The sequence below is a fragment of the Hylaeus anthracinus genome, unplaced genomic scaffold (genome assembly GCF_026225885.1).
Source record: "Hylaeus anthracinus isolate JK02 unplaced genomic scaffold, UHH_iyHylAnth1.0_haploid 0, whole genome shotgun sequence".
In the NCBI taxonomy this organism is placed as follows: domain Eukaryota; kingdom Metazoa; phylum Arthropoda; class Insecta; order Hymenoptera; family Colletidae; genus Hylaeus; species Hylaeus anthracinus.
This window is the reverse complement of record NW_026533254.1, coordinates 17392160-17404705: the sequence shown is the minus strand read 5'-3', so window position 1 is coordinate 17404705 and position 12546 is coordinate 17392160. Positions and strand designations below refer to the sequence as shown.

Here is a 12546-nt window from a genome sequence, read left to right as displayed (position 1 = left end):
GATTCATTGACCAGATTGGTGATTCATTTGCGACTTAAGCAGAATTCAATCTATGCTTCGTCTCACTTCAGGCAGAGGGTAAGGACTATTTGGATGAGTGGTTCTCTGATAAATGGTCCTGGAGGGACCAATTGCTCCTCGAATCTATTTGATTGCTATTTGAGGAGCATCTAAAACCCACCTAAAACCCTGATTATTACCCGAGGCGGGGCTAAAGCTGCCAGTAAATCCGAGAGATACCTCAACATTTTCAACGAATCGCCAAGTGTACAAGGGAGCGTTTTCGGACTAGTTTTCAAACTATTCTTAACAATTCTTTTCGGAACAGGCTGTCCAAAAAACAAAATCACAAAAAGTCACAAACTATTCAGTATACTCTCCTTCCTTCCCTCTAAAATTAATATTTTCCTCGCGAGTAGTACGTTCAATTGATCACCAACTTTTTCGAGTTCTCAGCGATGTAGTGATAAACGTGGTTCGTCATGTTCTCCGTCTGTCGTAGCAATAATCCCATCAATTTTTGCTGCCAGATCGAGCACTCCTCGATGATGGTGCCCTTCAGCCTATCTGCATTCACGTCGAGGAAGTGCACGGTCATCACCGTTTCCTGCATCTGAACGTTGTTCGCTGTCAAACCGTATTTGGCGATGTCGCCGTCGTAAGACTCCGCGGTGGGCTTCAGCTTCTCGTACCTGAAACAAAACGAACGGTTTCAGCATATTTTATCCGTCCGTCGCGGACTTGGACACCCTCCAGCGACTATCCTGCTACCTCTGTATGAACATGTCCCTGTTGACCTCCCACACTTCTTGAAAGGGTTCCCAGATCTTCAGGTAATTTTGTATCTGAACGAAGCAGTAACTGATCTCTGAAAAATTATAAATGTTAGCCGATGATAATCAGGGGACGATTGAGGATTTCAAGAGAGGTATAACCATCGTTGAGCTTTTGCTGAAAGTCGAGGAGCTCTGAATCTTTCTCGTAGGCCTTCGTGAACTCTGGAATTCTCTGGCCGATGCGGAATACGTTCACCAATGGTTGGATACTCTTCAGTGGCTCCAGCAGCTTGTCGAAGACTACTGATATCACCGAGGAGATCTCCATTACGCTTGGAGTGAAATTTATCTGTGATGGTAATTTACCGATCTTAAACTCTTATCCTTAAGCCACCAAATGCTTCATTTTCCCCAGAGAAGATCACGAAAACAAAGAATCCACCTTGTTATCGATGAGATCGGCATGCATCAGAATGAACGGCGAGGGTGGAGTGGTCCCATCCCCGTGAAGGGCTACGTACATTGCCTCTAAAGATCCACTGAGACACTGTCTCAAGGCCTCGGCGATCACCGTGTCGATCTTAGTCAGATAGTTCATCCAGTCTCGCAGAATCTGTAGAGAAACAACGATATCGCGGGTCGATTAACAATTACACAGGGAAAGATCGACGCGATCGTAAAAGTTCCTTGCTCTCCGCGACCTGAGAAACCGTCACATCGGGCTCGAGGGCTGCGATTCTTCGAGAACTGTCGTATTAACTGAGCGGGGACACGTGCTCCTGGCGGCAGTCACGTCACGCAGCAACGTATCGTAACGCGAATCGGCCTGGACTACGTTTCCGGTGTTCTGGCGTACGAAAATTGCTCGGTGGAGCCCGCGGGTATAACACGGGGACGTTTCCCCGAGAACTCTGCACCGTGGAATATTTGCTTTTCTCTAGAGCTTGTTGTCGAAGGGAGGAGGAACGAACAAGGCAAGCCGAGACAATGAGATTGTTGCTGGCGAGCGAAACGAGGCTGGATTTTTTTTCTGCGTGGATTATTGTAGCAAATTGCTCGGGAAAAATTCAAGTAACGTCACGATAAGTGTATCATTTGGACCACGAGTGTTTCAGTTTAGGGTGTTGCGTGATAATCGGCCGAATAAGTGATACCAGTAGAGAATAATCTACTACGTTCAACACAAGTTAGTTCTTGCTAGAAAATCCACTTAAAAACACTTGGAAAGATCCAGAGAACGTACGTCAGCAATGACTTCTTTGAATCCATCGTAGATGACCAGCACGTGCTGAATGATCGTCCTGTGTTTGCTCAGTATAGTCTCGAAGGTCTGGTTCCTGAAGCAGAGCACGGTTACATCGTTGGAATTATTATACAAACTCTCTGATGCGTACCTCGTTCTCAGCAATTCCTCCTCCAACTCCAGCAGCGTGTACGTGTAGTTGGGTCGGATCTTGATCATAGGCGAGTCGCAGATGTTCTCGCAGATCCTCATAATCTCGAAGTTTGTGTCTTTGTAGACATCGATGAACTCTTGGAGCTGCAATGGGAGCCCCAGAGTCGAAGAAATTAAAGAGGAAGACGACTTAAAGGGAAGTGTAAAAGTGTAAAGCCTTCGATTGAGCCCCCTTCATGAATGCATTTATAGAAGGATTCACCGATACAGGTTTCTACGGTACGCGTTTTATCGACAGAGCGTTCTACATTACCGAGTTCTATCGATACAACGTTCTGCATTACCGAGTCAGATGAAGCGCGTTACCGATGGAGCTCTCTATCTTACCTACGACTTTCCTCGAGTGTGCACCGACGCAGGGTTGTATAATTCTGTTCGTTAGGTCCGCAAAGTTTCGCTACATTTTACATATTACGTTTCCGCTACTGATTGCGAACGAGGGGACCGAAATCTGTCGATGCTAAGTACTAATAACAGCAGGGAAACGCGTTGCGCGTGGTCACGGGCATATCGCCCTTGGCTCCGTCCGAATTCCGTCGATTTGAACAGGGTAACGAATGGCCGCAAACGTGGCTCCGGATATCCGCTATTGTTATTCCGTAACGGTGGCACGCGCGCGCTTCTTGCTTAATTAAACAAACAAAGGCTGCGGACGGATCCCACTTGGCTGGGTCAAAATTTAATTTCGCCAGGACAGAACCGGACTCGCTGCATAAATTTCTGCGCGCATATAGGCGCTGCTCCGACTCGGTAATAGCAGGAAAAGAGGGGGAACAGGGAGGGGGCCAGGGGATAGAAAGAGAGAGACGGGAAAGCGTACATTTGCCGTTTGGTTAAAGCAATCCTCGATGTATGCGTCCACGTATTCCGAGTTCCATGTCAGCCTGCCTAAGCCGGGATTGATCTTCCTGTCTAGCTTGCGAATTAGTTCGCGGAACAGCTCGCGCTCTGTGCTTGACAACGCTGAAAAATAAAAATTTTCTCGTCTGTTTTCCTCCGTGTTTCGATGTTGATTACACTCGGCACGGTTGAATCTCGCTTTGCGGAGTTACACGGCTGGTAGATTGGAAAAATCAATTTCATACAAACGTGAAAAGACCGTCCAAAATATTTGGAGTTTCGGAGGATACGTTGCCGGCGGAGCGATCCGTCTTATCGACCGAGCGCTCTACGTTACCGAGGCTCCACTGCGCTATCGACGAAGCACTCTGCTCTATCAACTAGGCACCGAGGAGACTTTCGATAAATTATTTTAAAACAATACTGCCGTGTACAATTCTCTCCGTTATGTCAAAGTTCTACTGCAATTACCTATCGAATTCAATCACTTCGGAGCAGAGCATCTCCGAAATAGCACAATCGAAATTCCACCTTGTCTACTAGGGCTTCGAGCGAGGTCTCAGACCCGTCTGAATATTTTATAATTGTTGCCGTCTCCCTCCTCCATTATAAGACGTAGTGGCGCGTTAAAAGCAGGGATGAAGACGCTCGAGGTATTTTCGTAGAACTGTGCTCGAACAACTATTTCGCAATCTCGAGCAGTCAATATACAAACGCAAAGTTTGCGCGGCGTACGCTCGGAACTTTGAAATATTTGCACGAACTCGTTCGTCGCCCCCGCGGAAACACGTGCCGAAGTCGACTGGATTTATATTAGCGAAAAAAGGCGCACCAGGAAGAAGAGGAAGCGGGGGAAGCATATTGCGCTCGACGGCCAACGGTTCTCGTTTTCCTCCGCGAATCGATCCCTCGAATCGCTTCGATCGCGGCCGAGCTCGGGTCTCGCGGAACGCGAGACTTTGATGGAAAGTTACGTCCCCGCGCTAATTATTACTTTGCAACTCGGCGCATTCGGCGAGCTCGATGTATCAGAAAATGTGCGTTTAATAGAATTTCCCGCGGGACCGAACTTCCTGTACCAGTTTCCGGGAACATATATTCAGAATTTCCTGCGCAGAGGGGAAAACTAATGACGGGAAGGACTCGCGAATTTGTCTGTATTATATAAATTATATAGAAAAAAATTGCGGAGAAGGTGACGTTGATTCTTTGCAATTGCGTTTATCAAAACCAGTCACCTCGAACATTTTCGAGCCCTCTTCACCGCGCTCACTCACCTTCTATCACCTTGTTGTAACCGATGACCACAGCCAGGACGCTCTCGTAGACAAAATACAGGGTCTCCCACCTGTCGTAGACGATCTGCACGTGGACAGGTATGGTGAAGTTCAGGTTGATCCAATAAACGCATTCACGGCACAAAGTTAAAATATCCGGGTCGACGTTGCACTCGATCGAGCCCGGCTTCTCGTCGCTCCACCGCATCAGAAAACGATCGAGCCTGGCCCGTGGATTCTCGCCACTCTCGTATATCCATTTGTTGTGTAGATCCGTCGCCAAATCCTCGATCGATTTCATCAGAATATCGTGCTGATCGTAGAGATCCGCGCTGAGGCCGCAGTACGGGATCCACGCCGCCTCCTCCAGCATCTCCCTTGTTGATTGCAGACGAGCACCTTTCAGCCGTAGGTTCAACGCTCTGCCTGCATAATACGGGGTCATCGAAGGATATTCCTCCCTTTCGTCCAGGACCTCCTGCTTCGTTCGCTGGATATCGTCGCCGAACAGTTTCCATATCTGGGAGAACGAAACGTATATATACTTTTTTCTTATTTTCCGCCTCTCTGGGAATCCCCATCCTTGAAGGTGGATTGATGGCGAGGCTAGCGATTATTCAGGGGTCTCGTCATCGTTTGGGGGTCGTTTGATGCTGAATTTTATTTTATTTTTGTAAATAGAAATTATTTGGAGATTTTTCAAGGCTAGAAGAGTCCCTTCCGTACCTCGTTGGCCTTCACGTCGAACAGAGTCTTGAGCTTCTCGCGGTTCATGTAGCTGTAGAATCCTTGCAGGTCCTCGATCGCCTCCTGAACGTTACGCATCCCCGCGAACGTCGACGCTACCAGGTTCTCCACCATGATATCTAGATCCTTCAGTTCAGATCGAAATGCAAACATGTTCTCGTGCCAGGTTCCCTGGTGAACGTCTAAAATCTTATGAGAGTTCTGTTCGATCTTCTGGAGTGCCTCGTGGAACAGTCTCTCGATCTTCTGGCACACCCTCTCGTGTTCCTCCCCCTTCGTTCCGCTGAACATAGGCCTCACGTTCTCCGCAGTTTCGTCCATTCTGTGGACACACCCGTCGTTATTCGTTTTTCGTGTCTCCTATTGTTCTATATAATCGGGAAGCTAATATCCATCGGACCGTAATCGTCGAAAAACATGGATCGTCGTTCACCCAATTTATTTTTTAATTTTCCACGCGAAACAGGTGGGTCGGAGGGGTTGTAAAGGGGCTGGTTGATTACCTGGCAAAATCGATCATCGCCTGACAGATCTCAATCATGTCGTGACACCTGCCGATGAAAATATCAATATGACGGAATATATTGTCCATGTTTAAATCCCACGGTTGATGCGTGAGGCTGGTGTGGGCGTGCGCTATCTGAAAGCAAAGGGCTCTCGTCAGCGCAGGGGATGAAAGAGTCGTTGGTGAAATTTATATTACGCGAGGACAAGCGCCGCGGTTTAATATCCGGTTCGCAGGGGCTACGTGACGAAATCGATGGCGGAATATGTATGGAAGTTAAAGCGGATAACTAAGGACGGTGGCGATTCTGTCTTGTGGTTGGCCATCCTCTTTGAATTTATTGTTGTCGAGTGACGAGGTCGTTCTTGTGATTTACGGTCGCCGTACTGTTTGGTACCGTGAAGATTAGACTTGACAAGGAAGCACCGATATGTCAATGACCTTTGTCACAATTCTAAGCAAGTCCGACTTAAGAATTATGTACACTTTCCTAATATTTGTGTTTAAAAGAGAAACCATTCCCTTAGAGTCTCCAGTGAACGACCAATAATAGATTTCATACGAGAGTGTCTAATAAAATACTGCAGAGAGTGAACGCGTGTTCAGTCTACCATGTACGAAGACAGTCTACAGCAGACTCTGTCCGGGGTCTACACGCACGGACTCCACTACATCCTCGAGGATGCCTGGTACGTCCCAGAAACCCGTGTGTTTCCAACCCAGCGGTGCATGGATTCGTACAAACTAAGCTCATGATTTTCTAGCAACAACGAAAGAGGCAAGAAATTGCAAAAAAGCACATCACGAAACCTTACAACAATGACCTACGATACTTTAAGGGGAAACTCTTTACGTCGAAACCTTTTCATTTGTCTCGTTAAGCTACGGAAGACATTGTGCAATATTCCAAGTAAAGTCCATACTGCCCGTGAAAGTCCGAAAAACGAAATACGTCAAAATTTGCATAATTAATGCCTTCAAAAACACCGTAACTAGCTCAATGATCGTAAAACGCGTAAATAATTGGAAATACTCAGCGCAGTAAAATGTGACAGAATAATGGAGAAACTAAAATACCATCGAATCCTATTAAAGGGGTATAAAACACGAACGAAAGTTTTCTGATAGTCGTTTAAAAAAATCCCTCTTCCTCTGGGATTTTTCGAAAGTCAATTTGTCAATCAATTTTGCAAAGGGTGGCTTCATTCGGTTGGAAAGCGCCGAAACGTTTTACCAGAGAATTGAAGCATCGAAAAAACGTCATTCGGTATCTTGACACGATTCAGAATGTTTTTTTTTTTTTTTTTTTTTTTTTTTTAATATTCTCTCCTTCATTTTGCTTTGATTGCCAATCACGGGGGACACAAGTAGCGCACTGGGTCAGGATTTATTTTCGAAAAGGGACGAATTCGTTCGGTCCTGGACGTTCAAGTGTTCCGTCGATGATTGGAGTACGGAAAATTCGATAGTTGTTTCGTAGCTGGACGAGAAAAAACGTGGTTCCTCTATTTTTCAATTTAAATTATAGTCCGTCGCGCGGTAGGGCGATTAACTTTCAAAAGGGTCCGAGTGTTATTAATTTCCGTCTCGCTACGGCAGTGTTCCATGAAAAATCGAGGCACGGTAAATACAAAGCGATTGTCACGCTTACTTTTTTTTAAACAGTCGATAGCGTCGAGTACTCGTAACGCGATGAATTGCGTTTCATTTTTCAAAAATTCGACTCCAGATCGGTTTCGAAACAGGACAGTGCGTTCCCTGGGGAATCACAAAGCTGAAATTTCGATGCCACGGACTATCGCCATTATTTGTGGTTTCTTTTAAAATAAAAGTACGACAACTGAGTTATTCTACGATATTTGCTCGAGTAGCTTGATTAATAACCGAGACGCTCAGTTGCATAGTTTTTATACGTTACTCTGTATGTTCACAGGGGGACAAAGAGACGCCTAAATATGTTCATTAATTAACCTTCTTCCGTGGCAACAGAACGTTCCGACGATTAATTATCACCGAAGCGACGAAAGTAAATGGAGGCCATCCAGAGTAGTCGACTCATCGGGGACGTAGGGGCATAGGGTTAATAAATACTCGTTACAGCGAAACAAGCAAACCCTCGACGAGATCTCCCCGCTGGGGACTTCGTTTGACCCTCGATCATTGGCCCGTAATACGATTGTCAGGGTTTCCCCTACACGAAAAATCGTAGCAGCTCTGCGATCCACCCCTACCCTCAGCTCGTCGCAATTCTCACCCCGGTTCGCGCTTATCTGGCCGCGCGGGGCGCGCCTAAGTCTGGAGGGGTTTATTGTGACTTCCGTTTAACGCGAAAACTTGACCTCGTTCCGTAACCACCGTCATCCCTTCGACAAGGGTACGTCGTCGTCTAGATAAAACGCTAATCCCTGGCTGACAAATTATTTTCAAACCCCATTGTCCTCGCGACGGGTGTTCCCAACGAAATTGTGGCTGCAAGGAAAAATTCTGACGTGTTTAATCCCTCTGCGAAGTTATTTAGTTATTTATGGCGTTGAACGTTTCTAAATTATTTTTAGGAGAGGTCAGAGTTTATATAAAATATTCAGGTAGCAAGACAGTGGGGATCTTGACCAAGTAGAAATTGCACACCCAGAAAAATCATTTAGAAAGTAAACAATTTTCCCACGTAGATCTCATTCTTCCCCAAAATATCGACGATTTCCCTTATCCTTCTTCATCCTTCAACAACGAAAATTATAGGAACTTACGAACAATATTTAAGCGGAGAGTGAAAGTCGTTCGCGGAGCAATTAATTTCGGATCAAGACTACTATAAATCTCGCCAATCGTTCCCCAACAATCCTCGATTAAGAGAAGATAAGATTAATCGTGGATGGAGCCAAGCGCACCCGCCAGGGTGAATATTATTTTAATGGCGCAGAGACACGTTCTCCCGCGAACCGCGAAGATCATTGAGAACCGACCAAAGAGGGGGCACAATTACCGTGACTTCCGCTTAACGCGGAAGCGCTTCGCTTTGCCTAACGGCTCTTTCCCCCAAGTATCTGAAGTAACCCTGCACACATCGTTTAATAGTCCTTTCATGCACCGACCGGGCGAGTGAATTTGTACCTAACACCAACCAGAGCTAATCGAAGCTAATCGAAGCGGAAATTAAAAATCTCTCCTTTATTACCTTTTCGTATAACGTCTTGTAATTCTCGCAGGCCTCCACGCACTTCCTGAAGGTTTCCATGGATTTCCTGGTCCTCCCTGCGAAGACGTCCTTCAAGTCCACGTACTTTCGACAGATGATGACCACCTGGTTGCTCAGGGCTTTGAACAGATTCTCGATCCTCTCCTGGCTATTGTAGTACGGCGAGTTCAGCCAAATGGTCCTGAACAAGTGTATGATCTTGGTCAGGTGCTGTTCTATGTCTGCCGGATCGGTACATTTGTTCAGTTTCTCGGAGTCGGGCTTGAGGATGCGCAGATAGCCGATGTTGGAAATCGCTTCCTTCACGCCGTGCTCGATCTCGTCCTTCAGGATTACGAACTGTCGAACGTAGGTCGAGTGGTTGGCTGTTAGAAACATGGCTATCTTCTTTACGGTGGTGTTTTGCAGCTGATAGTTGAGGCCGCAGAGATTGTCGTCTGTGTACCGAGAGAGAATTTTATTTCGTAATACCAGATCTCCTGAAAACTAAACAATCTACAGAGTTTAATTAATTTTCTTGAGACAGTTGAAGGTTAGATAATTTAGCATCTACATCACGTTTGGAATTAATGATCTTTAGATTTTTATTGAAAACTCCTGTCACCCATTTCTGAGTGGGAAGTAAAGTGTTTGGTGGAGATGTCTCTTAATCCTACGATTCGAATCCAGTCTTTTTGGGGGGATAGGGTACTAACAGCGATAAACCCAAAACTCATGCTCGTCCTCGAGGCACAGCAACTCGTTCGGGGTAGCTTGTTCCTGGTCGGAGAGGGCGATCCTGATTTGGGTGGTCCAATAGGCCACCACGCCCTCGAGTCTCTTGACCAGCTCCTTATCAGCGCTGGCCTCGACGCCGGTGGAGACGTCGTCGCCCTCTCGGGGTACGTATATCACCGTTAAGCCCAGCATTTTGTACGCCAGGTCAGTTAGCGAGCACAGGAAAGTGTCCACGCTGGTGTAGAAGTCCGCCTTCACGCATGTGTTTCGATTTGGTTAAGGAAGAGTAACTAACTGTACGACCAGAGGTCAGTGTTTACTGTTTTTGTCGACATGGAGCCTTATAGTGTCGAACATCTAAGCATGGCAATGTCTTAAATATTTAACGAGTTCCCTTTGAGCGATTTGGATGAAAATTGGTACACAAGGCTTCTCAGGGTCGTTGATTCCAAATCTGAACTCAAAATTCAGAACTTCAAAATGGTAGATTCGCTCTGTCTACACAAGATGCAAAAAGTGGGATTGAGATGAACAAAGAAACAAATTTTTTTTTTCGATAAAAGTTTGAATTTTTAATCCTTGCGATTTTCGGTGGAAAAAATTGGAATAATCGCCCTCCTAATGGGAAACCTCCTGCAAGGAAAATACGCGAAACCTATGCTGCGACCGTGCCAAGAGTTTCAATTGTGACTCGAAAGTGCAAAAAGTGGTTCGCCTCCGCGGCTCCCGTCGCAATTAGAGAAACGTCCCTTCTATCCAGTTAGAATCCCGGAATCCATTAGAAATAACGAAGCGACTTCCGGCCGAACGCGACGCAATCGTTTCTGACTGGACCGCCCGAGTAATCCAGTTCCCTCGTGCAGAAGCAAACATCGACGCCGAATTTACCGTGCTGTGAGTTGCGCAGTGCATTTAGCCGAAAATTATGGTAATAATAACTTCGTCCAACCCTTCTTGTTTCGCCTCCACCCCCGCCCTTGCGTTCCGCGAAGTTCGCGCGTCGCGACGTGGTAACGGAATTGCTGGCTCGAGGTTGGGAAATTCGCTCGGGGTTAGGTCTGGTTAGGCCACAGCGCGACAGATTGTTTTGCGACCCTTAAAGTGGGTCGATTTGCTCGATCTTTGTCTCAATTTTGTATAAAAAGTTTCGTATGCTCCGGCAAGGATCGATTAATAAAAAATACGTGAATTGAAATTTAACGGATGTAGAAATTCGGTGGGTTAAAAATAAAATAAATTGTATGTCTAGGTGAATGAGGTAATTAGGCGAAGGGTAAACGCCCCGAGAACATATGAGACAGATTATACATAATCGGTTAGGAGAGCTTCCGCGAACCTGAGATCGATTTCCAGCCATAATTTGTGAACCATAAATTTCCCGTCGACTCGGATTGCCCGAGTCCGAGCTTTAGGCGTTATAAATTTCGAATAAATCAATGAGTTCGAGGTAGGACAGCGCTAACTTTTATACCCAATTAAAGCTGACTAACTCGGGATTTCTAACTTCAGTTTAACGAAGTTTTCCTATTACTTCTCGGGCTCTCTTCGCTGTAGTATCATCTTACAGGTGTCATCGAGTCCTACAGGCTCGTGGAACACTCGATCGAGGAAACATGAACTCACGGAAGCTTGTAAAAGTGATACTCGGGATTAATCGAACGAGACGTAACGGATGCCAGGACTTAACAAAGTTACGCAATTTGTGAATCACTACCTAACCAAGTGCTAGTATCTTTTTAGTATCTTTTTACCAACAGAACGACCTGTTGTATCGACCTAGTGTTTTGCATTACCCAGTCATATCGACAGAGCACTCTATCTTATCGATTAACCGGACCCTTTATACAGTAACGACTATCTCAGGATGAAAAATACCATCCCTCGCGTTTCAGGCCTCGACAAGCTTCTCCTGGCCTAGATTCCAACCTACCACAGTTGCTGAACCCGCGAATCGTCCATCCACACCAGCTACCTCTAGAAAGAAGACGAATCTAGTACAATTTTTAGTCTCTCTTGCGTATCAATTACGAGCTCTCGACTACCAGATCTCGACACACTTCTTCTGGCCTGGATTTTACCTAGCATTTCGTCTAGCAAAATTATTCAACTGCGCCCACCTCGAGTATCTCAACTTCGTCAATCGTTGACATCTTGATCTACATTTCATCGATCCCCAGGATCGACTCGGGCCGTTTGACTCGAATCGTTTCGTGGTTGAAGCTAAAGCGAAGCGTTCCAAGTGGGACGCGCCAATTAAAGTTCCCCCGCACGTATTGTTTACCCCTGCCACCCCCCCCTTCCTCTATCCTCGACAAGAAAAAAGGACGGGAAAGGGGCGCAGGAAAGTTTGGAAGCTCGTTGAAGTATCGTTATGCCGTGGTTTCGGTAGCTCGTCGCGAAACTTCGGGCCGACTAATTAAACACGAGTTAAACCGGAAGGGGATACTGTCTGGCCAGGTTTCGATGCGGAGGAAGATCGGCGCCAGCGTGTCCCGGACCAGGGAAAGAATGTGGCTCTCCACCTTGGCGTTCAGCGTCCCGAACAGCACGCGATCCCTGAAGCTGTCCGCACGGAAGATCTCGTGCGGTTCCCTGACGAAGTAGGTGAGCTCGTGAACGGGGACCACGGGGAATCCCAACGAGGCGGTGAGCCTCCTGTACATATAGTACACGGTCAGCACGGAGACCCCTGGGTTCAGGAAGAACTCCCTAATCGGGAATTCGTTGTAGCTCGTCCATTCCAGCTCCGATAGGTCGCTGAGGGTTGTCATTTCCTTCACGATGGTCACCTGGAAACAGGGAAGCACAAATTCTCAGGTTGAAAAGTACAAGTTCTTATATACATAAACATCGCTCAACAAAACATTTGATATTCAGTCGCGAAAGAAATTTTTGTTACAATCTAGCGAATTATGAAGCTTGAATACCTTTCCTGCGAGTAACGTTACAAAAACAAAATTCTCCATAAATGATGCCACCAGGCATGAAATGGAGTATTCTACAAGCCTAAGTGACTCACGTACCCTTCCGTC

At 46.3% G+C, this 12546-nt stretch overlaps 2 protein-coding genes across 2 annotated transcripts in view; one reads left to right on the top strand and one right to left on the bottom strand.

The window, feature by feature from the left end:
• The window catches only part of LOC128896281 (uncharacterized), a 75790-nt gene that overhangs the window by 40289 nt on the left and 22955 nt on the right, over positions 1-12546 (top strand). The gene's annotated exons all lie outside the window — the stretch shown is intronic.
• The window catches only part of LOC128894097 (dynein axonemal heavy chain 2), a 45335-nt gene that overhangs the window by 28788 nt on the left and 4001 nt on the right, over positions 1-12546 (bottom strand). Inside the window, exons 3-14 of the mRNA XM_054155566.1 lie at positions 12013-12303; positions 9493-9766; positions 8777-9234; positions 5600-5736; positions 5072-5418; positions 4350-4955; positions 3053-3195; positions 2020-2316; positions 1219-1389; positions 936-1125; positions 772-868; positions 441-692 (exon numbers count right to left, since the gene is read on the bottom strand). Of these exons, the coding sequence (XP_054011541.1) occupies positions 441-692; positions 772-868; positions 936-1125; positions 1219-1389; positions 2020-2316; positions 3053-3195; positions 4350-4955; positions 5072-5418; positions 5600-5736; positions 8777-9234; positions 9493-9766; positions 12013-12303 (3263 nt within the window). The remainder of the gene's footprint in view (positions 1-440; positions 693-771; positions 869-935; positions 1126-1218; positions 1390-2019; positions 2317-3052; positions 3196-4349; positions 4956-5071; positions 5419-5599; positions 5737-8776; positions 9235-9492; positions 9767-12012; positions 12304-12546) is intronic.